The sequence below is a fragment of the Phyllopteryx taeniolatus genome, chromosome 8 (genome assembly GCF_024500385.1).
Source record: "Phyllopteryx taeniolatus isolate TA_2022b chromosome 8, UOR_Ptae_1.2, whole genome shotgun sequence".
Taxonomy (NCBI): Eukaryota; Metazoa; Chordata; class Actinopteri; order Syngnathiformes; family Syngnathidae; genus Phyllopteryx; species Phyllopteryx taeniolatus.
Genome location: NC_084509.1, coordinates 12,770,001 through 12,797,634, shown reverse-complemented (window position 1 = coordinate 12,797,634; position 27,634 = coordinate 12,770,001). Strand labels below are relative to the sequence as shown.

The 27,634-nt window shown below is 40.6% G+C and overlaps 1 protein-coding gene and 2 long non-coding RNA genes across 3 annotated transcripts in view; 1 reads left to right on the top strand and 2 right to left on the bottom strand.

Moving 5' to 3' along the window:
• Positions 1-239: 239 nt before the first annotated feature.
• Positions 240-26,919, bottom strand: ptgir (prostaglandin I2 receptor). Its single transcript, XM_061781760.1, has 3 exons — positions 26,767-26,919; positions 24,154-25,130; positions 240-2,996 (listed from the first exon to the last, which is right to left on the bottom strand). The coding sequence occupies exons 2-3, from the start codon at positions 24,997-24,999 to the stop codon at positions 2,694-2,696; spliced, it is 1,149 nt and encodes a 382-aa protein (XP_061637744.1). The 5' UTR covers positions 25,000-25,130; positions 26,767-26,919; the 3' UTR covers positions 240-2,693.
• Positions 20,522-21,933, top strand: LOC133482105 (uncharacterized). Its single transcript, XR_009789692.1, has 3 exons — positions 20,522-20,713; positions 21,233-21,361; positions 21,803-21,933. It is a non-coding gene; the product is annotated as an uncharacterized LOC133482105 (long non-coding RNA).
• A 466-nt stretch (positions 26,920-27,385) lies between the features above and the next one.
• LOC133482314 (uncharacterized) overlaps positions 27,386-27,634 on the bottom strand; it is a 6,944-nt gene continuing 6,695 nt past the window's right edge. The window contains exon 3 of the long non-coding RNA XR_009789753.1: positions 27,386-27,634. This exon is cut by the window's right edge and continues 301 nt beyond it. This is a non-coding gene — a long non-coding RNA (uncharacterized LOC133482314).

Below are 27,634 nucleotides of genomic sequence, written 5' to 3'. Positions count from 1 at the left end.
ATTATTTTATAAGTTTTGTCAGTATTTTCTTTTTAAGTAAGTATTTAATGTTGTTCCCAATGTTTGTTTAGTTTGGGTACAAGTGGATTTTTATTTGGTAAATAACAAAAGACACATTTGGAACACTGGATATACCGTACATGTAGTTAAAAAAAAGGGGGGGAGGGTATAAATCATTAAGGATAAAATGTTTTTAAAAATTACAGTATATAAACATCTAAGTAGCCATTTAAAAATGCGTTTGGCACTTTTTTTGTGTCTTTTCCACCTGGAACATACACATCCATACACTTAAAAATAGATTTTAACTACAGGTTATTTGGCTTAACAATTCATAAAACAGTTATTCATGTCATTGTTCTTCAAAATGTGCTGCAGTACCATCAGATTCTAAATCCACATTTACAAAAGAGTCATTTCACAAAATCAGCAAAATTGACACATCACACTAAATACATGCATCGCAATACTTGTTTTTCTTTGGTAACATTTAATTTCACATTAAAAAAACAAAGTGTGCTATTGAATGTACATTTACAAATCAAATCTTACATCGATTCTAGTGGAGTCACAAAACAGGTCGTAACAAGTACTTGGCTTGGGCGTCATGCGTGGATGAACCTCAAAAGTGATTGTGCAAAATACACAGCACAGTGACAACAGCAAAGAGGCACAAATACACATTTGTTACAACAAGTTACAAGTTGCATTGTACAGCAGCAGATGTTATAGAGGAAACACAACAGAAGCTCTTTAGACCGTAATATCCATGCAGTGAAGGAGACAAAGAGATAATTGCAGACTTTAAATCCCGACGATGTACTCGTTTCACCAATAAAACTTTCACATCATACAGAATACAGAATTTGGAGTATGCATAGACTTTTCACTATCCACATAGTTTCTTATATGCCGTGCCGCCACTAACTGATATATATATGCACAATATTAATTTACCCTGTGCTGTCATTTCATAAGCCAATCTGCCATCTAATTGGAAGGGATGTGAGTTGCAAAAGAAACTGTCAGTGATACATCTTTAGTCATGTTGAGACAGAATCATTGTGAAAGAACACTGTAAGCATTCATGCATATTATTTTAGCCCCTTGCACCCATTGGACACTTTATTAAGTACAACAATGCGTCACATTTATCTGCTTCTTATGAGCAGTGATAATGGGAGCGTCGTTGTTCATACGGCTGTTGTTGTGCCCATTGTGCTCTCGTCCCTCCTCCGGCTGCTCAACCCCGCTATCCTGTTTTCTCTTTCTAGCTTTCCTCTGCTCCTCTACTCGGTCTCTCCATCTCAAACCAAACAGCCGAGGAAGACGGTCGCCCCACAGAGCCCGGATTCTGTTTGAGGTGTCTTCCTTGGAGGGAATTTTTCCTTGCCATCGCCCAGTGCTTGTTCATGTGGGGATCTGTTATAATGTATAAGGAATTTGTTTCTTGACCTGCTCAACGTGTACAGTGCCTTGAGATATTGTGAGCTGGCACTATGAAAAATGCAATTGACATGACTTAAGCATGCCTGGCCGAAAACCAATTTTGCTAAGCGCACGTGTCCTGGTGAAAATGTATTTGTATGTCTATTTGAGGGGTCCCAAACACACCCTCCCAAAACTCACTCAGGAACACTCCCTGGAAATTTAGAGAAAAAAAAAAATCAGTCCCCGACACCAGTTTCACCAATCAACATGAAATTGGCTGGACATGTCTGTCATTACAGAACACACAAAGCACCCATCTTTGGAATTAAACAGGAAGCAGTCCATTTTGGTTTGAAGCAGACATTCCGGGCAAATTCCAAGGCTCGTACCTTAACAAATATCTCTTAGGAAATTTGCCAAATTAGTCATCCTAGATATATGAGCAACCAAGTTTGTTTGCCTACAACATGTGAGCGGTGCATGGTGTCATTTCAAGGATTCGCATAAAGCTGGAAAATTATTTTTCACCACTCAAGACAAAATTGGGTGCACAATTCTATCAGTCGAGGACGCACAAAAAAGCTTCAAGGAGCCATGCCTGAAGTTAAATGCCAAGTCACCCATTTTGGGGCGAATTCCACTTTGACAAACTCCTAGAGAATTTGTCAAAATGAGCCCCAATCGGAAGTAGTCATCATAGACAGACGGATGACGCTAAGTTGCCAATCTTTTCTCGCCATCTGAGGTGAGAACAGAACGTTTGATGACCAGTTCAAACCAGTTGAACGGCAAGTCAGCCATTTTTATTTTAGGCGGATTTCACTTTGACAAACTGCTACTTGGAAATTCGTCCAAACGAGCCCCAATTGGAAGCAGGTATCCTTGCCAGAAGGGCGATGCTGAAATGCCAAGCATGTGTGTTATTGCTGCTTGCAGCTATTGTGTTTGTGGAACTGCATTGTGTCATACTGAAAAGTGTCCATCAAAAGTCGTTTTGCATTAGCTGTCACTACCCTGTGCAGAAGTACCAAATGTTGTGGCCAATGGGTGATTGTACAGTATGTTAATCCCTCCACGACTATGTGACATCAATGTGCTCCTTCATGCTAACTTCCAAGGGACAACTCACCTTGCGACAGTCAATCGATAGAGGGCACGTAAGCTCTAATAAAGAGTCAGTGTGTCTTGTCTAGAACAGTGCAGCTTTGGAGAGGTCGAACAGAGTTTCTCGATCGGTGTTTCATCGTACACACACGAGTCTATCATGTACTGGGTGACGTGGGTAAACCCAAGTAGAAGCCGCTCTGCGTCACATCTGGAGATTTACATGGGATCACGTGTCCCTCCAGGGGCAAGGGCACGGCGGCGCAGTGAGTCGGGGTCTTGACAGCGGCGCCCCGACCAAAGCGGCAGCTCAGCAGCGAGCGCAGGTGTCGGAAGACCGGCTTGCGGCAGATGATGAACACCCACGGGTCCACGATGGGGTTCAAGGCGTAGAAGCGGAAGGCAGTCAGGTTCTCGTTGTCGCCGCAAAACGGGCGAATGGCATTGATGTAGCTGGCGATCTGAAGTGACAGGAAGGAGGTGTCAGTATTGTTTGAGTTTAGTTTTTTTTTTTGACTAAGTACATTTATTTTGGGGGAGAGGGTTGCTATTTTTGATTTTCAAACAAAAGATGTTAAGTACAATATTCAAGGATAAACCAAAAGGGTACACCCTTTATATAAAACAAAAATATCAGTCATTTATTTCTTCACATTTGTTCTATTTATTATATTGACACATTTCTTTACTTTTCTGTACTATATTTCCAGATTAAATAATTCTTATAAAGTTTCTTGAGCCTATTCAGTACAATTATTAATATCATCAGAGGCCATTCCACAGTTTCATAGGGTTAGTGTTACCATAGCCTCTTTCAATTGTTGTTTGTTTTTGAGGGTTAACCTCTTCGATCTCCTCGCTACAGACGGATGGATGGATGGATGGACGGCTGAACCTCAGGCCTGACGCACACACCGAGCGATGTCGCTGAACGCGACTGAACTGGACAATTGTGGATATTTGAGAGGCTGTTGGCAATGAAATATATTATTGTAAAACGCAATATACACAGTACTGTATATACTGTAATGTGCGTAGCTTGGCTGCAGCATACCCAGAGATGTAGTTTTTCTTGTGTGATACGACATGGCATTTTTGACTAGCCATTACATCAGAGACATTGCCATTTATGTGCGATTCAAATTTCAAATCACAGCAAAACTAGTTGTCAACGGTCGGCCACTCATAACAACTAGCGGCAGAACCCCGCACGGTTCACTCGGGTTCGGTGTGTGTTGCTCGGTGGGCAGCGGGACTAATGTATGTTTTTAGAATGTGAAAGGAAGCCATTGTACCCGCAGAAAACCCACGCAAGCACGGGGACAACATGCAAACTCCACACAGGAAGGTCGAAGCGCAGATTTGAACCTCAAAACTGTGAGGCAGATGTGCTAACTGCTAGCCCACCGTGCTGCCCGAGCTAAGATCAATTTAAAATGTCAAAAAAGGAAAGTGTCAAAGCTCTGTTCTGTGCTGCACTGTGATTGGTCAGTCCACATTCCTGGTATGTACTCTAGCGTACTTAAAACGGTGGATAATGGACAAAACCGCAAGCTGTGGTGAAGCACAGGTCATGCAGCTGGAACCTGAAACACACACAACAGCTGGCCCGTGACGACTGTTTCTCACAGTCCTCCATAACCTTTGTGAAAAAAACAATAAACCATACAGTATTCGATGATAGATTTTTTTTTTTTTTTTAATACTGGCGTAAATGTTTGCCTGTTGCTAGGGCCTCTTTCCACCGTGAATTCGGCGATGACAGAAAGGAGACAGAGGGAGCAAGTCCAGTCCCGAGGCCCCATCAAGACTCACACGGATGTAGTCACCCCCGACAAGCAAAAAGGGTATGAGGGAGACAGCAAAACAACAGCAACCATCTATTCAAGTACTGTAAGCCACTGGAGAACCCATGGAAGAGCGTTGTCATTATTAATGAGTCACATGGCCCAAAAAGTAGAAGCAAAACAACGCCCATGTATGCTTAACGTTTTAAGGAGGTCGTGTTGGCTTGAGGTACTGTTGGCCTTTCACAAGCAAGAACGGTCTGTTGTTCCTGCTAGTGTGCCAATTTGGTGCTTTGGTCCACATGCATACAGCCAGATGTGGCAATAGTAATCCCAGTCTGAATGTTCCAGTGGCAACATCGACGTTACCATTCCACAATGACGGTTAGAGCATCTTTTGGCATTAACAACGTGGATGCCTCACTGAAATCAACAGGTGGTGGGTCAGTGCTGGAAACTAGCAGTGGTGCTTCAAGCATGTGGACATATTTTGCTAAAAATGAGACCGCTAGCACAGACACTTATGAAAATATGACTTACAAAATATGAAAAGTCTATCCTCAATTGTAACAAAAGTACTATGCACACCTATCTGAAAAGTCACCTGCTAATGCTAGCTGACGAACAGCCTAAATCCTCAAGTCGCCATTCAATTACTAAATTCACCAAACGCCCTCCCGTCGCGGAGAAAAGTCTGCTTAGACGATGAAACGAAGACGAGCAGTGGTCCATCAACAACCTCTTTATTGGGAAAATGAACAGTTAATGTCTGCTGTGACTACGCTGCCCGACAAACATCTGGCAGCTAGTATTTTGCTCAAGCCATCATCCCACTAACAATAAGCTCTTCTTCCTCCTTCCAGTGGCCCCACCCCTCGACTGACTCATCCAATCACAAATCACACTCAGACACCTTCGTTGCCTCACAGACAGTCGGAACTTATTGAACCATATGATAGGGTCGGTAGCAGTGTCGCGAGAATACATTATTGCAAAGCAACTCCTCCGTCTGTGATGAAAAAATAATAATAATTCTTGTACTGTAGCGAGTATCGAACCAGCAGTTGTGTTCTGTGAATTGAAATGAGAGTTGTATAAGTTCCGACTGTATGCGAGGCAGTGAAGGTCTCTGAATGTGATTGGATGAGCAATTCGGAGGGTGGCGCGGGTCAGCGAAACATATAATAAAAGGTTGGGGACCACTGCGCTCCGTCATATCGAAGCGATGGTTTCTGTTGTAATACTGAATTCCAGCACAGAGGACGATAGAACCTACATATTATAGGTTTAAGTACAGCAGCAAGGTATTTGTACTTTGTTAATTCCCACCACTGCATACAGCAATTTGTTGTCTTAAGAGTGCATGTCTCGTACATCATGAAGCATTGGCAGAAAGCTCCTCATGAGCTGTGCCACCCAGCCTCTTATGGTCAGCCAAACTGTGCACAGGAGGACACAAATCACAACTGCCAAAGGCGGCGTGGACACAAGCGATGAGCTGTCATGTGATCTTTAAACACCAGAATATGAATGTGTTTGGCCTGAGGCTGAAGCGCACAGGGCCAATAAAGACCAGTCGACGTCTGGAAGGACATACGAGAGCGTGCCAATTGGAAAGTGCACTGTTTGTTTTGTACACACTCATTAATCATCCTCTCTTCATTTCGCAGCATCCACACATTGTAACTGCTTGTCCAACAGAAATGTTTTCCTTACACTCCTTCAGTCATCCGGTCCACCGTAACTTGTTCTGTTGGATACCATGCGAAACCAAAGGGGCTCTTGATTGTACAGTAGATATACTGTATGTACTATACACCAATGTTCAAATACCAGTTTTTTGTGGTATAAAAAATTAGACGAAGAGACGTCCTTGAAAAACTTTTTCCACCATTAATCTGACCTATAACATGTAGAAATAAGTAAAAAAAAAAATTGCGGGGAGTTAAAGGAACATAAACAACTGAGATAAGTGTGCACACACTCTTAAACTGGGGATTTGGTTCTGGTCAAAATTAACCAATCACATTTCAAGCCATATTAAATCAGAGTCATGCCACACCTGCCACATTTAAGGTGCCATTGATATACCTCAAATAACATTCAGCTGTTTTTGCTGACATTTTTGTAGTCACGTTACAGCACAAGCCAATGTCTGCAGAGAGCTTCCACAGCATTAGAGGGATCTCATTGTTCAACGATATCAGGAGAAGGGTACAAAAAAGGATTTCTAAGGCATTAAATATACCACAGAACATAGTGAAGACAGTCATCATCAAGTGGAGAAAATATGGCATAACTTCATAACAGTGACATTAACAAGAAACGGACATCCCTCGAAAATTTATGAAAAGATATCAGTTAATATAAAATAAAATGTAAATGATACAGTTTGCGGCTTAAAACATGAAATTATAGTTCAACCATTTTAAATACGTAAAATATTCATCTTTGGGCTAAAAAAAAATTCCTCAACTAAAAGATAACTAATTTACTTTTAAATAAATTCAATCTGAAAGCTAATGTTGTTCCCCTCTCAAGGATGTAATTAGTGCAATTAATGAAGCATCTCGTGAGTGTACTTTAGATCTTAACGTCATTGTACACAGCAACCGCACGCAGTGTACTGCTGCACTGTCCACTCAGCAAATACATTAACAAACGTTTTCGTCTAATTATTTTTTGCCCGCGAGTCATTGGAGCCATTACTTTGATTATGCTGACACTTCCCCAGCATCTGCACACGCTTCGTATAAGTCGCCAGGTTTGGTTGGTTTGTTCCGCCCCCGACGTGTCATACAAGCTGGCGAGGACGCCAAATTCCAACAACAACAACTTCCAAGAAATAGAGCACGTCGACAATGTTACGGGTTACAATGGCTGTCATTTAGACAGATATAAATACATGTAGGTTGTGCAGGTTATTTAGGTCGCATTAATGGTGGGAATAGTTTTCATTTATCTTGGTCTCATTCGTTTATATAACAAAAACGTGTCATTTAAAAAAGGGGTGTGTAGACTTTTTATAGCCACTTTATCTATTGCATTTTATCTGTCCCTCTTCATCTCTCTATCTCTAAATGTCAGATAAAGATTTTTTACCATTTTATTTACTGGTACATCTGTTTTTTACTTGTATAATATTTGTATATTTTCCTAATAGATTTAAAAATACTTATGTCCATTTTACAATATTTGTTTGAGTTTTGTAAATTCTCTAAAATGTTTAGTATTTTTGTCTAATATTTTTGTATTTTTCAGTTAACATTTTTAAAAATATTTGTGATTTTAGTCAATTTGCTAAAACGTTCTGGATTTTAACTTTTTTTTATATATATATTTGCATTTTTCAACTAGTATTTACTTATAAGTATATTATACACTTCAGAATCCTCAAAATATTTTCTACTAATCTAAAAGTTGTGTATTTTTCATCAAATGTTTCAGGTTTTTCAATCATTTGTATTATTTTCTAAAATATTCTTTAGAAAAATTCTCATTTTAAAATTTATTTCTTAATGTTTTTCTATAAATTGTATAATAAATATTTTTAAAAATGTGAATATAATGCTTTGGCTCTCGTTAGATTGTGCAAGTCTACTTTGTCTGTCTAAAAATATCAGGAAAATCCGACTAGAACATCTGAAGTTCATTTCGGTTAAATCAGAAGCACCTTAAATATGTGACAGTTTAATGTTTTTATTTTGTGTTGTTCCATTGTTGCTATAATCCTATATCATTATATAATTGACTTTAAAATAATATTTAGACACCATTGTACTTGTGTAAATGCGACGTGCCAGTGTCAATGAAAAGGGTCCATCATTATGTTGTAAATAGTTTCTGGCTGTTTATTGCTCAATCTGGTTTAAATTGAGATTGGTCACTTGGAGTTGAAACCATCACAAATAGCATGTGTGCTTGCGTGTATTCTCAGACACTTTGTCATTAGGGAGCGATTGTGTCTTAGCATCCATTAGTGGCAAAGTAACGCTCATTTTTTTTTTCTTTAATTGTGAATAATAAGTGGGGTAAAAAACTAAAAACAAATAATCACATTGAAACTCCTTCAACACTCTTTAGACACACAGCAAGGAGGAAGTGGATACAAGCGCAAGGACAGTGAAACACCCCCAGTGTTGAAACTGGGTGAAGACAAAGGAGAAGAGGGAAGTGAGATATATAATATGTATAAAAAAGGGTATATTTTGCAATAAACAAGTAGTTCCTCTGCACATAAGTTGCACTATTTGAGCTTTATTGTACAATGCAATAGTTCCCTTGAGACAAGTGGATAGTCTTGCCCTTAACATTGAGCTGTTATGGAAATTTGAATTTTTGTCACCATTTTGTCTGCATGTTTATATATGGTGTATGCAAAGACTGGTATAAACCTAGAAAAATAAAACACACCCCATACTTAACGATGCCCCCCAAGGTTCCATGCTGTGACCACTACTTTTTCCATTTATGTAATCAATTTTTGTAACGACCTGTCAAATGCTACTCACCATTTCCTGCTCATTCTCTTGTGTTGTACAAACTATGGAAATTACGCCTTTTATTTTGTTCAGTCCCAACTATCCCAGTTTAGGATTGTGTTAAATTCTGAATTCCAAGTATTTAGGAAACACAGTCGATGAGAACCCAACATAGTCTCACATTGACAAACTTGCTGAGAAACTCTTAGTTTAAAATCTTAGTTTAAACACCTGACACCACGTTTCTCTCTCTATTGAATTATGCATGCACCGACCGGATCAGTACCTTTGAAAGCTGGACACTGTGTATAATTTGGCAAAGCTCTGATTGGGCTGGTACCCTCTTATTTAAGCCTATTTTTTGGGTGCATCAAGCAGAACTACAATGACCTTCGATCCCAAGGTGCTCTTGAGATGGTTGTCTCCGGAGTGTGAAAAGGGCATTTAGCTATTCTGGTCTTTCGGCCTAGAATGAGCAAGGAAAGGACTTCAAATTTCCACGACTAGTTATGTTAAGAGAAGTCCAAACTATTCTAAAAGACTAGACCACTGTGTCTAGTAACTTGCCTACAGTATAATCTGAACCTGTTTTGAGTATTCTGTCTTCTTCTGTTGGAATGTTTTTACGAGTGTAACTGTCTTGCTTGGCCACATCGCTCTTGTAAAAGAGGTTTTGATCTCTATGATGCTCATCAGGTCAAATAAAGGATTTGAATTTATTGCCACTTCCAGTTGAAGTTTATTTTAATACTAAACATAAAAGAAATATTTAAGCAAAGCACATTGACTTTCTCTTACAAATATCTGCTATCTTAATTTATGGGCTAACAAAACTAGTATCAAAGTCGCTGTAATTCTAAACATAAAAAAACAAACGGTGCAGAAACACATAGACAGACAGTATAACAAAACTCCATCCATCCATTTTGTGAACCACTTATCCTTGCTAGGGATTTGAACCCAGGTCTTCAGAACTGTGAGGCAGATGTGCTAACCAGTTATCTACCGTGCCGCCTATAACAATACTCCCAGTTATATATTCTTTATACTTGGCAAACAATGACTTGCAACGGTCATCAAATCTACGTGGTATGTTTGTATATATTCTACTGCCCCCAGAGGCCAGGGCGGGCACACCAGAATGAGCAGCACAATGCCCATTGTCAAGGGATCCTAGTGCTTAGGGCATCTGCTCCACAATTCTGAGTTTCTGGCTTTGCATCTTGGGCCTTCCTTGTATGAAGTTTGCATGTTCTCCCCGAGCTCGAGGGTACTCCAACTTTCTCCCACATTCCAAAAAAACATGCATGTTAGGTTCATTGAAGACTCGAAATTCTCCATACAGGTAGTGGTGAATGTGAATGTGTGTGTCGACTGGTCGCCAGGTCACCTGTGACTCTAACGAGTACAAGCACTGTAGAAAATGGATGGAATTGCTTGTATAGAAATGTGCCTATAAAAACGCATCAAGTGTGAAATTAAACAACAAAGTAAATCGTTTATCTTCCTATTTCTTAAACTGTGTCTGTGAGTGGCTCATTCTCAAACTGTGTTCTCACAATTAGGTACATTTATATAATAACTGTCCCCAGACCAAGATTTCATATACTCATGAATTGGAAGCTAGGCTAGGTGAAGATCCAGAGCCACTCTCAAGCGAGTACAGCCCCTGGACGACCCTGTTTGAAACATTGTCTTGTCAAAGCCAAAAGCTAAGCAGATCTGCATTGAAGTTTGTTGGATGCACTAATATTTTGCCTAATATTTTTCAATATTTGTACAATATTTGTCCATGTGTGATTTTTTTGTCTTATATCTGCTGTTCTATAAATGTATTCTTTTGTTTTCACTGGAAAAGAGCAACTTGAAAATAATTGTTCTTTAGAAAAATAATCCAAAATGTTTTTCTGCTGATTACTCCACCCCCCCCCCCCCCACACAAACGCAGATCGATTGGGGAATTGCATAGTACTGAGTTTGAAATATTTGTTGGTTTTGGGGAAGAAAATAAATAAATAAATAAATAAAGAGTTGATTGATACCAGCTCCAGCTGAACATAGCCTAACAGAAGCAATAGCTCAATTGTCCACACGATGCTATTGAACTGCACCGAAGGTTTGTGGCAATGGAAGTACTGCAGTAGTCATTACGAAGAGCGAGTGATAAAGCCGAGGAAGGCATAAAGTCATTCCCACCATGCATGTCTGTGTAGCTGGTAAACATTAGCCAGGGTTCAGTGAGCCCTATAATCCCCAAACCACAGAACCTTCCACAAAGCCTGGTTGTCATTATCCCCCTTTGTTGTTTTTTTGTTTTTTTTTTGTTTGATTTGTTACTTTGTTTTCTGTATGACTAAGTTGTATTGCTTTACGGGGGAAATTGTAATGCAACACAAAAATATTATCGAAAGAACACAGTGACTTATTCACCCTGACACAACACTCTAAAGTCTTGGAGCGTTGAGGTAATTTCCTTTATTTTTTATGTAGACAGAAAATGTTTGGGTTTGACATCAAAAGTTTAATAAATTATGAGACAAGAGATCAACAGTTCAGCTTTTAAATTCAAGTATGTACATCTGGATTGTATACAAAACTTAGAAGATGTCAGTATTTATATCGAAAGACCACATTTTTAGGAGAGCAAAAGTATTGGAATCCAACCATTTTCTAGAGCACTTGTCCTCATTACACCCTGCGTACACAGGGTAGACCATGGACTGGTCACAGGGCACAGGTAAACAAATGACCACTCACACTCGTATTCACACCAATTTGTGATAGATAAAGAATATATGCTTGTGAGTAGTGTTATATTATCTTTCTACGTGTGGTGCTACACCCTTTGTGCTCAAATATCCATTGCTTAAAGGGTTACAACACCATGACTATCGATGCTAATCGCTAGTGTGTCCATGGCATTTTGCATTGTGTGTTAGCATTAGGCTACAGGACATGCCAAAGGCAAGGTTTTGTGGTTTGTTTTAAATACACAATGTGTAAGTCATTTTATTTCTCCTCCTTAGTTTGACAGTAAACCATAACTGGTAGTGTCAATGAACAGCTTGAAGCCTTTTTGATAGAACTGTTCACATGCTTAAAAAAAAAATAAAAAAAGCCAAATGAATGCAATTTCTCCACAATGAAAGAAGATAAATAAAAAATACATTAAAAATTAATTTTGAAAAACAAATTCAATCCATGCACAAAATAATTCTGTTAATATTTGTAATAATCGATGTATTCTTCTAAATTATTAATAACTAAATATAAAGAGGCCAGTATTATATACAATCTATATAAATATATTCCATTTTAATTAATAATAATAATAATTATTACTATTGTTATTGACTAAAGATGACAGATTTCTCCAGCTCCATCTCCTGCAAAGGCCCCAAAACAATAATTAAAAAAAAATCTATGATATTTGGTTATTTGGTCGACGTAATAAACGTGTATTAGCAGATTAGGAGAAAACAAATGGTTTTAATGGTGGTGTGGCAGTCCTTTTAGTCTGTTATTAATCAAGTCATGACAGAAAAAGAGGGCTTAAAGTGAAATAAGATCTTTTAAATCAAAAAGCCAAGTAGCTTAATCTGAAAAGAAACTATGACAGGCAATTTAACAACACCCTGGATAAAGGTGATTTGTTTTTTTCCTCTTTTTCTTTGCGGTGTCATTTGACATATCGCTATCATTTTATCACAAAGAAAATCACCCTACATCCATCTTTTTAAATTTGAGAGAAAAATGAGTCAAATTCTTAGTTGCTGGCGAAATAAATGAGAATCCAGAAATGTCGAGTTTAGAAACTGTTTCTGACCCACATTATTTTTGAAAGAGGTACATTACGTGCCTACAGTATAGCAGATTTTTGCTGTTCAATGTTCTCAAAGAATCATATCTTTTTTTCAGTCTTTGTCCTAAAGTTGATCCTGTAACTACATACAACTCCTGTAAGTACATATTTTTATTCCGTTTTTTTTCTACCAATAAGGGGTGTTGTGTGTACAATGAGGAAAAAAATGAACTTAAATGATTTTAGCAAATGGTTGCAATATAACAAAGATTGAAAAATTTAAGGTGGTCTGAATGCTTTCTGTACCCATTTTATGTGACCATAAGGAGCGCTGCTAGATTTACTAAAACTGCACTGGACTACCATTCAAAATGAATGTGGAGCTCATGTTGCCTTTTTAACACATTGAACACGTGCTTTGATCAACAGTGCTGATGCAAGGGGCAGCCTTTCCAATAGCGCTCTCTAGGTTTAATTTTTAAATGTAGTTTTAGTTAGTTTCGTTATTAGTTTCATCAGTATGATGCTGAGCAAGCTTCCATTTATCATGGACAATCCAGAGCATCCGCTGCACAGCACCATCGGCGTCTTTACCTCGTTAAACTGATGACCATTTGTTCTTCAAGTGAAAACGGTCAAAGGACAAATTGCAGGCAAGCCTATCTGCAAGTCAATGTTTGCAATGTTTTCTTCTTGGCAAACATTAGCCGTGCGCGCTTGCTGAATGGAGGATTGAATGTCCCTCCACAAAGTTCCTAGTGTTTAGAACACTTTAGGAGAATCATCTTTCCTCCCATAGAACCTTTTCTTTAATCGTCAGACAGCAGCTGCAGTACAACAAAAGTGCATGAAAAAAAGATGACCTTTTGTAGCATGACTCACACCTGAGCCACCTGTGTGCATTGCAGGTTGGGAAGTCTGTGGTGTAACAAGAGAACCAGAAGCAATACTAGTTTATTTACTTTAATATGGACTTGCAAAACAAATGACTAAATCGGTTGTTATGGCGTTTGTGGTACGAAGAAGAGGACCAGTTAAAGTATTTTGCCGGTTTTGTTCATTACATTTGGCTCCCTAATTTTGATGTAAAAGACCTGTAAAGGGCGGCACGGTGGCCGACTGGTTAGAGCGTCAGCCTCACAGTTCTGAGGACTGGGGTTCAATCCCCGGCCCCGCCTGTGTAGTGTCAATAATGTTCTCCCCGTGCCTGCGTGGGTTTTCTCCGGGCACTCCGGTTTTCTCCCACATCCCAAAAACATGCATTAATTGGTGACCCTAAATTGCCCTTAGGTGTGAATGTGAGGGCGAATGTGCCCTGCCATTGGCTGGCAACCAGTTCAGGGTGTACCCCGCCTCCTGCCCGATGATAGCTGGGATAGCTGCACGCCCGCGACCCTAGTGGGGAGAAGCGGCTCAGAAAATGGATGGATGGATGGACCTGTAAAGCATAATTGCAGCAATTTGGAATATATTGACAGAAACACTGACCTAAGTAGCGACATTCCACTCACGTATGTGACGTCAGTTTTTTTTTGTTGTTTTTTTTGTTTTTTACTGTTTTTAGTCTTTGTTAAATTAGGGGTTAACTTGGACAGCGTGGTGCACTGCTGCAGCAATTCTCAAAGTGTGGTATGCAGGCTCCCTCTAGTGGTTTGCAAAAGAATCACTGAATTAAATCTTCAAACTGTGGGTAATGTTAGAGTGGCTTACACTTATTTTTCAATCCAGTACTGTGGTTTGTTGTGTACATTTGTATTTAATTTTGATGTACAATACATTTACACTTTTTTATTTCCTAATACAGTGGTACCTAGAGATACAAGTTTATTTTGTTCAGCTACCATGTTCGTATCTCAAAACACCCGGATCTCAAATCATCTTTCCCAATTGAAATGTATGGCAATGCTATTGACTTCCGCTGCAAGGAAGTCAATGTACATGATTGACGGTGGCCGGATGTGGTGAAGTCTGCTGCTGATGTCTAGTGCTGGGCATCTAAAGCGCACATATGCTGCATCTAAACATTTTGCTCGTAGCTTAAGACTAAAAAGTCGGCCAAGCAACCTCAGAAAACTCGTAAATCAAACCAATCGTATCTCAAGGCACCACTTTAATGTTCGAACAATGCATAATGTTAAAGGATTATTTTTTTTTGAATCCAGTGTGGTACATTTGGTAAGGGCAGTTCAGTTGTTGCTTTTAAGTACAAGACATGTGCATCTAATCCTTAAAAACTGTTTGTTTTCAAACACTTATTTAATTAAAATGTTTCTGTAACTTTTATGTGCAAAACATTTGCCATACAATGCTTTTTGGTTTTGTACTTTCACTACCTTGGAACAATTTTGTTTTGACGGTTCGCCCCACCCAATTCTAATTAAGTCAATATCGGCATGCTGACTGAGTCACCCACACAGCGGCAGAGCTAATGGAGACCTTTGATCGTGACACCAAAGCAATGATTCAATGAGTTTCCATCGTAATGAGTCACACTAGTTAAAAAGATGACAACTACTGAGGACTTTACTCAATAAAGTATGTTTTCAATAAAGATGATGGGGATTTATGCGTATACTCACATCCAGGCCCATCAAATAACACTTTATTGATCTAAATATTGACCGGTGGTTGCCATGGGAACAGCACGGAAGGTGATGGTGGAGGTGGGTGATCTATTAGTCCGTACCTGTCCAAAACATAATGACTATGATGGGAAAAAAAGACTGATTCATTAGAGATAAATGACAGTAATCATCATTAATACACCAGAAGGAGCTTCTTAGTTTTATTATTGATTCAACTGTTGATTGAACGCCACTCCCTTTAGGTTGTCTTTGAAAGCCTAATAAATACATTATCACGATCAGAGGCACATTAACAGGGAGTATTCACTATTAAGCAACATTTAATTAGGAAGGAAATTGTTACTAGTAACATCTGATTCTTATCTATTGTGTCCAATTGGCATTTTATTGTTAAAGTTGCCAGTGGAACACTACAAAGTGTTATTCAAGGGTGGTGTTGTATTTTGCTGTAATTTGATCGCCTTCACAGGTTTTAAAAGGCTCACAAAGCTAAAATCATATACTGTCATTTTAATGGAACGGAACATAAAATGCTGCGTGTGAATGGCACTCCCGTTTCGCAAACAAAGCAAATGTTCTTTCACAGGCCATCTGTGACGATAACATTCAGCTGCTATTCAAAGCCATCTTATCTCTATCTACAAGCTGACTCCGTGAGTGTCGTTAATTTCAATTGGATGAAACGCTGGTTTAAATCAGCAGTGAGTGATATTTTACATTCAAGCCATTAATGTGACAAACCTGAGAAAAAAAATTTGTCCCAATAGAGCTCTTGTAAGAAAATCAATTGGCCAAATATTAAAATATGCAATCAGCTGAGTTACCGCTATGGGTATACGTCTATACAGTACTCGTAAAAATGCACCGATACTACGTCACCAATATCACTTTACTAACCAGACATATACCTTCCGGGTAGGAGCTATGTCAGCCGTGTGGAGATACTTTGAGGTACAGTAAATACGGGTAATGACAAAGGCGACTGTCCGCGAGCCATCCAGCAAACATCAAGTTTCGACAAATTCTAGGACATATTAATGGTGGAAAGAGTTTTCAAAGGATTTATCTTGGTCAAAATTCCTTTAAAACATAAAACCTGGCATTTGAACAGGTATGTGTACACTTTTTATATCCACTGCAGCCTTGTTCCTGTTTTTGTAATCTCCCTGGTGAGCCTACAGTATTATGCTGTTTAATAAGTAGAAACAATATAGTATACGTTCATTTCTTGTAGCCGAATTTGCCTTAATTCATTCTTTTACAAAGATTTGATTTTATCCATCCATCCATTTTCTGAGCCGCTTCTCCTCACTAGGGTCGCGGGCGTGCTGGAGCCTATCCCAGCTATCATCGGGCAAGAGGCGGGGTACACCCTGAACTGGTTGCCAGCCAATCGCAGGGCACATACAAACAAACAACCATTCGCACTCACATTCACATCTACGGGCAATTTAGAGTTGTCAACTAACCTACCATGCATGTTTTTGGGATGTGGGAGGAAACCGGAGTGCCCGGAGAAAACCCACGCAGGCACGGAGAGAGCATGCAAACTCCACACAGGGGGCGGGGGCGGGGATTGAACCCCGGTCATCAGAACTGTGAGGCAGACGCTCTAACCAGTCAGCCACGATGCCCCCAGATTTTATTTTATGAATATTTTATTTATGTTTTAAAATAAGTGATATTGTTCAGGAGTATCTGAACTTGCACATTTATATTTGGTTAGTTTTATTTTATTTGACGTTCATGCTCTGATTTAAAAAATAAATCAGAAGCTACTCAGGAGTTACTCAGTCCTTGAGTAGTTTTTTCACAGAGTAGGCTATGACTACTTTTTACTTTTATTTGAGTCATATTCAGTAGTGGTGAGCGGATGTTGGATCTCTTGGATGCACTGCTGCGGTTTCGTCAAACAGGTGACAGCCAGGTCGCTGGACTCGCTGCTTCTGTCTCAGTGCGGAGCTGGCACACTTTGCTCCTCCTCCCCCCTCTTGTGTTTCGATGTTGTGCCATCACATTACTTATGACTTACCAGCAGTGCAAAGCAAACAAGCAAGAAAGCTGCCAGTTCAGGTTCGCCCGCCCACTAGCACACACACACACACACACAACGCATACATCCACAGAGAGGCCGAGCAGAAGAATGGCAGTGAGGAAGAGGAGTGCAGCGTGGTTATATTTTCAGGCTGAAAATAACACAACGGCAAGCTGTACAATTTGTAAAAAGACTAAGATACAGTGATGAATGTATATACATTTACATTAAATATGTATTGATATATAAATTTATATAAGCGCATGAAAAAACATGTAAAAGAAAACACCAAAAGCATCTGAAACAAATATATATTTTGATGATAAAGTACCAATAAACTATCTTAATTCTGACCTGGGTTTTAACTATATAGTAATAAGAAAAAAAGAAAACATCACTATTTACAATTTAAAGGTCATGAACTTGAACTGGGATTTAGCAATTTGATGATGATGCATCTACCTTAATTATTTAAAAGTATCATTATTAGTATCAGCATTGGCAATACTAGCCCAGTATTGACTTGGTATCGGATCGATAACTAATATGCAGTATCGCACACCACTAATTCAGTGATGTCGGTAAATGGGTGCCATTTTCAGTAACAAGCAATGTAATGTTACTGTCTTCATTGAAGTAATCAGATTACAGTTTAACAAAGCAATAATGTCTACAAATGAGTCAAAAGTGCTTCTTAACAAGCAATCATTTGTGGATAATGACTTAAAGAAGCAGCCACCCATTGGTCCAATAGCATTTTTACAATTAGACAGACTGCTTCCTTTCAAAAGCTTTGAAGAAAATGACTGGGAGGTGATTGGTTATCATACAATCCACAGTGAAGGTGCAATAAATATAAAAGTGCAAAAAATGCACGACTTCAGTGTCGACCACACTATTTTTGTTATTTTCCTTAGTAAAAAGTGTATTTGAGTGATGCTACTTTTTTATTTACACATTAAGAATAGGTTTACTGGCGTGTAAAGCGCACACTGCATTGTGGGTTAGTTATTCATAGCAAAGTGCGCGGTCAGAAATCGTCATGCAGGTAAGGACTGACTGGAGTCCGGACTGCTCGTGAGCTGCTTTAACTCGCTGCACCGCTGATGTTCACGTGTGAAAGTGCTTCTCCCCCCGTCAATCACCCACAGCTTTGCTAGTTAAACAGCTGCGTAAACCTGTAACCGGGAACAAAAAAGTTTTCTCGCTCTTCTCATGAAAATTACGATGGTGGGAGCAAGTTTGTGTGTGTGTGTTGTTTGGGACGGAATCAGGAAAAGCTACCAACAACTCTATGATGCAAACAAAATGAGTACTGTTGGCCACACTCAGAATCTTTAGAAAAAAGCTTGGCCACCCCCTCGCGGATGGAGGGGGGCCGGGCCAACCCTTCCTCAAAGTGCCGACTCAGCAACTCCATACACCAGTTCACTAACATGCATGTGATATGGTTTTCATTCACTAATAAGTTCCATAGAAACGCTATAGCTTTCATTTCTTGTGCTGGGACAACTAACAATAACTCACAGGTTCTTACAGGTGTTTAGACACTATAAAAGCATTCCACCGTGCCACTCATCAGTAGCACTGCCTTACTCATTTTGCACACTGTCCTGCCCTTTTCTGTCCTCGCTCATCTTGTTCTCTTGGTTAGTTATTGCATGTCCTCAACGATGTTCCTCCACAAAAACTCTTTGCTAAGTTTGCGCTTTACCAGTTAGCATAGCAGCTATCAGCTAGCAAAATCTCATTGATTTGTAACCCTGTAACTAGAGTAATATTACAATTAAATTAGTACTAAAATTAGTATTCAAATAAAATATATTTTAGAAGGATCTACTGTATTCAAGCCATATTTTTCAAATATACATTTTTCAGTTGTCTGAGTATACAGTATGTAACAGGGTTGCACGAAACACAGCAAAACATATCAAATTAAATATCTCATAAAAAGTGTATTGTTGATGGTTGAGCTGGTCGACTCAAATTAGATTTCGGTTCATTACCTGTTTTCTTGAAAACAAACAATCATAAAACTAATCATATATAGTCGTTCTTTGTTGTTGTTTTTTTAATGTTGGTGCCTAAATTGTTCTCCAATTCTGGGATGACTGTAAAAATAGCACCAGAAGAAGCAGAAGCGTTCATTGCCATTGCGCAATGTGCAACGAAATTGCAGAAAGCCCCTCTGAATGCGCAAGACACGGCAATGAGTTTGCAGGGCATGACAAGGCAAAACACAAACCGTCCAAACAGCTGTCATTCTGTCATTGCACAATTAACATCACTGGACAAGAAGGAGGGTGGCCTTGAAAGATCAGTACAAGTTAGACTTCTATATTGGCAAAGCTCTTAACCTGTTTGTCCTAGTCCTTACTGACTGTTGGGCACATTTGTAAATAAAGCAATCATTTTGAACTTGTCTTTAAACATACACGCTCACATACACGCTCACAGATATGTACATAATCACAAATACACACTCGCAGAAAAGTCAGTGTGCCTTTGCAGCAGTACCTTCACGAAAGTTTGGGGCCCGGGGCCAAGTCCCAAAGGACCCTTCAAAGCCAAACACCACACAGAACTACTATGCCATAGGAATTATAAGTTTGCCGATTTTTGAGAAGAAGTTATAATGCTACCAGAACAAATGCATATTTTCTAGAAGGAAAAAAATTGAATGTTATGATAATAAAGTCATATTCTATATTGTCTTAATTTTTTATAGATATATATACGAGGAAAAGAAATTCTTGGTGTTGAAGTTGAGGGGAAGGCCCTTGTTTGGTTCACTTCCACTTTGTCAAGCATGATCAAGAAGTACACTGGCCCTGAAGGATCAAATAAGGATGATGGTGGGGTGGTCTAACTGGCTTAAGTAAGATAGCGGAAGGCTAGTCAATGAATGATGTTGGCATGAGCACCCTCTGTTGCTCTTGATATTTGTGCCGGTGCAGCAGATTTTCTGATCAGCAATTGTACATACCTACGACCTGCTATTAATTCCATGTGCTTTCAAGGGAACCAAAATGTTGTGAACTCCTTTCTTACCAAATACTATGCAACTTAATCCCTAAAAGAACATCAGTCAAGGGGAACTAATTAAGTAATTAATACAGTATTCCCCTTCATGCATCAATCTAATTTGCTCTGGTTAAAAAATAATAATAAACATTGCAGTCCCGATAGCCGAATCACACGTCGAGTGCAATCAGACGTTTTCTCACATCTGTTTGCAATAGTGTGACCCCATTTTGGATTGGTCATGAAGCTGTAGCTGGCGTTCATATGCTTCCTCGCCGCCTTCGTCATCTAACATTTTTGTCTACGCCCACATGAGTACAGCATACCAAACAGGTCTTGGGAGCCCGTAATAACCAGGTTGCAAAGAGCATGACAAGAAAAAAAGGATCAAGCTCATACCGTGAAGTGAACCCAGCCAACAGAGAGGATGCAGTTTTGGAACATCACAGGCCGATACATCCAGGGTGAGGTCACAAAACTTCCCCTTAAAGGGGCCTCCCAGCTACTTGACATATAAGACCTCATCCTTGGTGGTTAGCTTCAGTCTTTATAACAAGCAGAACATGAGACCACGGGTGAGCAACAAGGAACAGGAACGAGCACTTGTAATGCTTCCCGTAAATGACCTGAACATAAACCTCAGTAATCACAGCCTTGAATTACATTTGTGTTTCCGAAATTGAGTTTTCCTAAGCTAAAAATGTTCTGGCTTGTGTTTTGAAGCATGAATAAGACGCTGATTAACCTGATTGACTAGTCCTCTCTGGGTATTTGTTTTATGACATACTCCAGTCAAATGGATACACATATTAGCTTGAGCTGATTAATGTGCCGTGCACACAAACACAAACACACACACACACACACACACACACACAAGCAAAGTGCCTTTGTAGTGAACGGAACATTTTTAAGGCACACCTTTTTATTCCTCCTTTGTCACATGATGTGACTCCAACCACCTGCACCTAAACACCTCCAAGACCAGGACAAAAAAATGGTGGTGGACTTCAGAAGATCCAAACCTCAACCTGAACCGGTTTGCATAAATGGTGACAGTGTGACAACATCACGGCCAATCCACTGCATCCACTGCACAGCACCATCTCCAGGTAAAGGAGCAGCTTCAGTGACAGGCTGCTATCACTGCCCTGATCTGCTGACAAACTATGCGACTTTTTCACTCCACCCTGGGTGGGAAACGTTAATGTCACATTTAACGTTAGTTGTTTTCATTGTGAGGACTACGGGAAAAGTGAATTTCCCTTGCGGATTAACAAAGTATCTATCTATCTATCTATCTATCTATCTTAATGGAGCAAAAAAATTGTAAAATCCAGTAGTTCTCACTTTGTACATTCAGCAGAAACTAAACAGTTTCATGAAGTATTCATTTAACGTGTATTATTGTGGTTTGTAGTTTGGCGTAGAATCACACTGCATCATACTGTCATTATACAGGGTGTCTACAATTGATGATTGATTAATCAGATTTGTTCTAAGTACTCAGTGGGTAGCAAAGTGTTTAATCACATTGCATTTGTGTATTTCAGGTCCTGGTACCCTGTTGATGAACTGGTTCTGCTAAATAAATCGCCTAGAAAACGCTACCGCTCAAGAAAAGGTACAACGTATTTCGTTGTTTATTGAATACAATCGCATACGCAGACTCAGCGAAACTACAGGATTAAGTATGCAAGACATCCACCATCCAGCTGTCAATTCATGCATTGATCGTGCTGGTTAAAAGTGAGTACCGTCTTGATGTGCTTCAGGCAAATAATAGTGTAAATAAAGAGTCGGGAGGAAAAACTTCAATAACTAGTCCGCATTTGTGTTACAATTTCCACCGATTTGTTTCTTCATTAGTGTTGGGAATAAGTCTTTGAAGAGACTTTATGGTCACTATGTACTGGTTAACTAACAGGGGCAACGTCAATGTAATGGAGTTCAGGTCTACAACCACAATAATACACATTGTACTAAGATCTGTCTGATAGTGTCACTCAAAAAGTTCCTTTTTCGTTGTCAAGGAAGACATATTTGATAGAGGCCTTGGTTGGTTGGTTGGTTGGTTGGTTGGTTGGTTAGTTGATTGATTGATTGATTGATTGATTGATTGTGACAGCTGCCACATGGTGGAATGTGAACCAAAGACCATTAACGATGACGACGCAATAGATTCAGAGAAGCAAGACTCCACCCCTGGCCATATTTAAGATACTTGTTTGATCTTGTCGGCAACAACAATGATTCGTGGGCAATATGTTGTTTTAACTTCTACTTAAGTACAAGCCTAAAAACCACAAGCTTCTGGTGTTCAAAAGTTCTCCATCTATTTGTGCACAGTTTTTACTTATTTGTACAAGCACTTTGCAAGCTACTGAAAGAGGAAAACTATTGTGTGCAATAAAATTTTATTCACTGTCCCAAGTTATCCAAAGGGGTATTATTTACCCCACACCTTACAATAAAATACTTTAAAGTGATTTTACAGTAGTTAACACCAGTGTCGTCAGCAACATGGGATTTTGGTTGATGTCACTCAGAGAGTTCCTGTATTTTGCATGCAGCAGAATTGTGAATTGCGTGCTCCCAGCATGCATTGCGCCATAAAATGTGGACCTGTTGCCGTAATAAAGATGTTAATCCTTAATGTTCATGAATGATAAGGATTAATATAACATTGATCATGTGTGGCGGCAGGGTGGGCGACTGGTGAGAGCGTCTGTCTCACAGTTCTGAGGACCGGGGTTCAAATCCCGGCCCCGCCTGTGTGGAGTTTGCATGTTCTCCCCATGCCTGTGTGGCTTTTCTCTGGGTACTCCGGTTCCCCCCCACATCCCAAAAACATGCATGGTAGGTTGATTGAAGACTCTAAATTGCCCGTAGGTGTGAATGTGAGTGCGAATGGTTGTTTGTTTAAATGTGCCCTGCGATTGGCCGTCGACCAGTTCGGGGTGTACCCCGCCTCCTGCCCGAGGATGGCTGGGATGAGCTCCAGCACTCCCGCGACCCTTGTGAGGATAAGCGGCTTGGAAAATGGATGGATGGAAGATCATGTGCGTTTATGCTATCCGTAGTTCGTTGAACGTATGTCTTATTTAACTCTCGCGTTACATGAATGTTGCACTTTTTTGTCATGAAAGCCTGACTGCGGGTTGTGTGCAATAGAGTGACAACCCGGTCAGTTGTGCTGCATACTAAGATAAGTGTTACCTAGTCCACTTGTTTAGCAAGGCAAAAGGGCTCCCGTTTACCTTGTGTAACTCCTCAGCACCACAATGAATCGGAACATTGATTTGACACTGTTGTCAGTAAGTACTGTAATCAAGTTTTAAGTAACGTATTGGCAACGGTAAAAACCTTATGAAATGTTTAACAGTGGAGTAATCGTTTTAGAGGGTGTGTGTTCGAGTCCCGGGCACTATCGCAATACCCAGCCACTGCCGGTCGCAAACCTGGAGGAAAAAAAAAAAAAAAAAAAAGGGGTTTTGATTGCATCACTAAGGGCATCCGGTGTAAAAGCAGCCAAACAAATCATGTCAGTGACTCACTTTGGCAACCACGCCAAAAGTCACAACAGCGTAAGTATATTTCAGTGTCTGTACGTTTTTACTATGACTTAAATAGAGGTGTTGAATTAGTACTCCTTTTACCATTCTCTCTTTTTTTTGCCCCACAAGTATATTAACTTCTACTTAAGTAGAATGTGGGAGTGCTTTTGCCAAATCTGCATGTGAGGGAACTATTTTTGTTTTCATCTGGTGCCGACACACAGCAACGCTTTCATCTAAAACAAATTCACGAAACGTCTCTTGCTTTCTGTTTAAGATGTGGTCAACACACGTCATGCAGTAACACACACACACACACACAGAGAGTAAGTAGAATGTGACCTCACTGTGAGTGGCAGCGAGCAGACGGCGAAGATGACAGTGATGAGCGCCAGTAGCACCAGGTGTTCCAGCTCCTCCTCGCCGCATCCGAACAAGGCCATGCTCAGCTTCCTCCTCCTGCCCACGGAGCCGGCTGAGCCTCGTCGCATCATCTGGCTGCGGTGCATCTGGCAGAGGCTGGCGATCACCGAGCCGTTGCAGGCGAACACGGCCAGGATGGTTAGTGCCATGAGCGAGGAGTACGTCAGCGAGAACGCCAGAACCCGCTCGGTGTTGGCATCCACCGTGGCGTCCATGTCGATGAAGCACCACGTCCCCGGGCAGTACTGCCTGAACTTGCCGATGCCACCCAACGGCAGTAGGCAGAAAGCCAGGGAAAAGAGGTAAATGGCAATGAGCGTCACCTTAGCGAAGCTTCCACGAATGTGCATGGAGTAAAAGTACGGGTGGCTGATGGCCAGGCAGCGCTCCACGGCCATGGCGCAGAGGATGAGGGTGGGCGCCAGGCCGAAGAAGCTCATGGCGAAGCCAAAGAGCTGGCACAGTCTCTCGTTGCCCAGGCCGATGAGGGACGTGTTGCGGGCATAACAGATGAACACGGGCGGGCTGAGGAGACATGTGCCCAGCAAGTCTGTGAGGGCGAGGCCCGTCACCAGGATGGAGAAGACGGACGAGGTGGAGCGGTGCTCTTTGCGGTGCACGCCCAGGATGAAGAGCGCCAGGAGATTCCCCACCACGCCGGCCAAGAACATGAGACTGCTTATCGCCGGTTTGCCGTCGCCCTTGACCGTGAGGCTCTCGTTGCACGTGACGTTGGGACACAGCCAATCGCAATGCATGCTTGCGTTCATGTGTGAGTCACTGCAGAGAATCTAGACGGCTCCCAGATGCTCGAAGCGGCAGCAGAGCGGTCTTAGTTTCATTTGTAGGGCAGGGGTGCCCCAGATACCACAACGATTCACAGTGTTCTCACCAAAGGATTCTGTGGGTGGGAGCAAGAATATTTTCTTACCCCACACAAACACTACTCACAAAAAGTTAGTGACATTCAGCTTTCAGATGAAATTTCAAGATGAATCTAAAATGTACTGTAACCTTTACTGGTGGACTTAATTCTACCTTCTCGAAACTTATGAATGCACATGTCCAGCTGTTCAATGTTTCAGTACCATGCACAACCTGAGGAGGTGAACGGAAAAAAATCTCATTCGTGAATATTACTAAAGACATCCACTTGTACGCCTTTCTGTGACTCTTCCCGTCTCTCTGTATCTCTGCTGCAACCTCCTGATGAGACTGTGACACTCCAAGCTCAGTGGCCACTTCCCTCTGAAGCCTCGCAGAGGCGAGGTACTGCTGATCAATTGTTAGGTGTCGTCTTGGGCTCATGATATCAAAATGTGAACAGCATGAGGACGAGGACTGTTTCAGGAAATACCAATTCTAAATGATCCAGAAAATGTATTGGTCTATTCATGGCTCAAACAGCTGTTTTGAATTTTCACTTCAGCTCCAAACAGCAAGTTGTACAAAAACTAGTGCAACATTGAACAATTGGATAAGTGCATTCAAATGTTTAGAGAAGATGACTCAAGCTCACCTGTAAAGGTTATAGTGCATTGTAGCTTCATCCAGAAATTTCACCCAAAAATCGTATATAATAAACAATATAATATATTTTTGTGAACATTGTATATATTGTAAACATGTACAACACAATGCATTGTTGATTCAATCTCAACTAATTTGCTGTCTAAAGCAGTGATTCCCAACCACTGTGAAGGGCCTGGACTGTAGTGGAGCAGCAGTAGGTGAACCGAGATATACCGTGGGAAATGCTACACTACAAATAATGTATGTTTGTTCATCTATTTATGCCAGCAGCATATGGTGACAGGCAGAACAATTAAAAGATCTTCCACTAGATGGCAGAAGGTACCATCCAACTGTGTATCCACAGAATGATAGCTTTGTGTGGCACAAGTGGGTGTGGCATTAGTCTGCTCAATAAACACTGGCATCGGCCGATAATTAGCATTTTATGCTGATCGGCTTTAATGTCATAATTCGCCGATCCGATCACGGGCCTTCAGCTTGTCAACTCAAACGCGACCAGATTCACACGTTACCATGGCAACGACAGCAACAATGGATCGCGTCGTGTGTATTATAAGAACAAAATTGGTAAAAACGTGCGCCGGTGGTCACCGGTGTTCAGGACAGGACTTTAATTCATGGATTGCTTGAGGTATGTTCACGTACCTTTAATACGATGCGGCTCACAAAAAATCCTGATCGTCAATTGACACCCTGAAATGGTCGCCAGGCAAACGCAGGGCAATTTAGAGTCTTCAATTAACCTACAATGCATGTTTTGGGGATGTGGGAGGAAACCTGAGTGCCCGGAGAAAACCCACGCAGGCACGGGGAGAACATGCAAACTCCACACAGGCGGGGCCGGGGATTGAACCCGGGTCCTCAGAACTGTGAGGCTGACGCTCTAACCAGTCTGCCACCGTGTCGCCCATTTTGCCCATTGGTCAATTTTTAAAAAAACTCAAAACTCTTACCACCCAATAATACCGAAAAAAAAAATAAAATGGTAGCTGGTAGCTTACCTTTCCGTGGTCATGTTGTCTGGTAGCGAAGTGGATCGGTCCACATGTGAGCCACGCTGGAAGGAAGGCTGAAGTTTGAAAGCAGCGCTCAGCAACACCGCTGTTTGACTGCATGCTCTCAACAGCCTCTCTTCCCCTCCCTCTCTCTCTCTCCCTCCTTCTCTCTCTCTCTCTCTCTCTCTCTCTCTCAGTCGCTCACCCCCTCCCCCGGCCTGCTCTCATTCCGCCACAGCCACTTTTTTTTTTTTTGCAAGACAGTTGCGCCAAATGAGAAGCAAAACAGCATACAATCGAGAGCAGGAAGTTAAGCATGTGAAGTACAAACAATATTTGATTGCATTGTTTTGGATTGGCTAAGGTTTTCGGATTTTACAAGGCAGGGGGGTTCCAAGGACTCCCTCATAATCCTGGTCGCAACTAAATATATCGAGATGTGCTCTCCGAAAGGTTGTGTATTTTGGAGAAAAAGAAGACAATATTATGACTACATGTATGGGAGGTAAGATATAATGTTAGGAGTACAAAGTCGCATTTGCATTTTTAATAAGGAAAAATAGCACTCTATAATATTGAACTTTATAAAAACAGAGTAATGACATAATTAAATCAAATGTCCAGAATGAGACAGTTTGCATCAAAATTTAATGCTGCAACTCAATTCATTGTGCTGCTCCTTATGGTGTACCAGCCTTGACCAGCAGGAAGCCATATAATAATGCAGTCATACAGACACAAAGTCCAGTATTATATTCCTGTGAAGCTTGTCTTGTCATGTTCTCTTATCGCTTTTTTTTCACAACAAGCAAACACAAGAGCAGGGGTGAGACAACTCAGCAGAGGAGAAAAAAAAAAAAAAAAGACATATGAA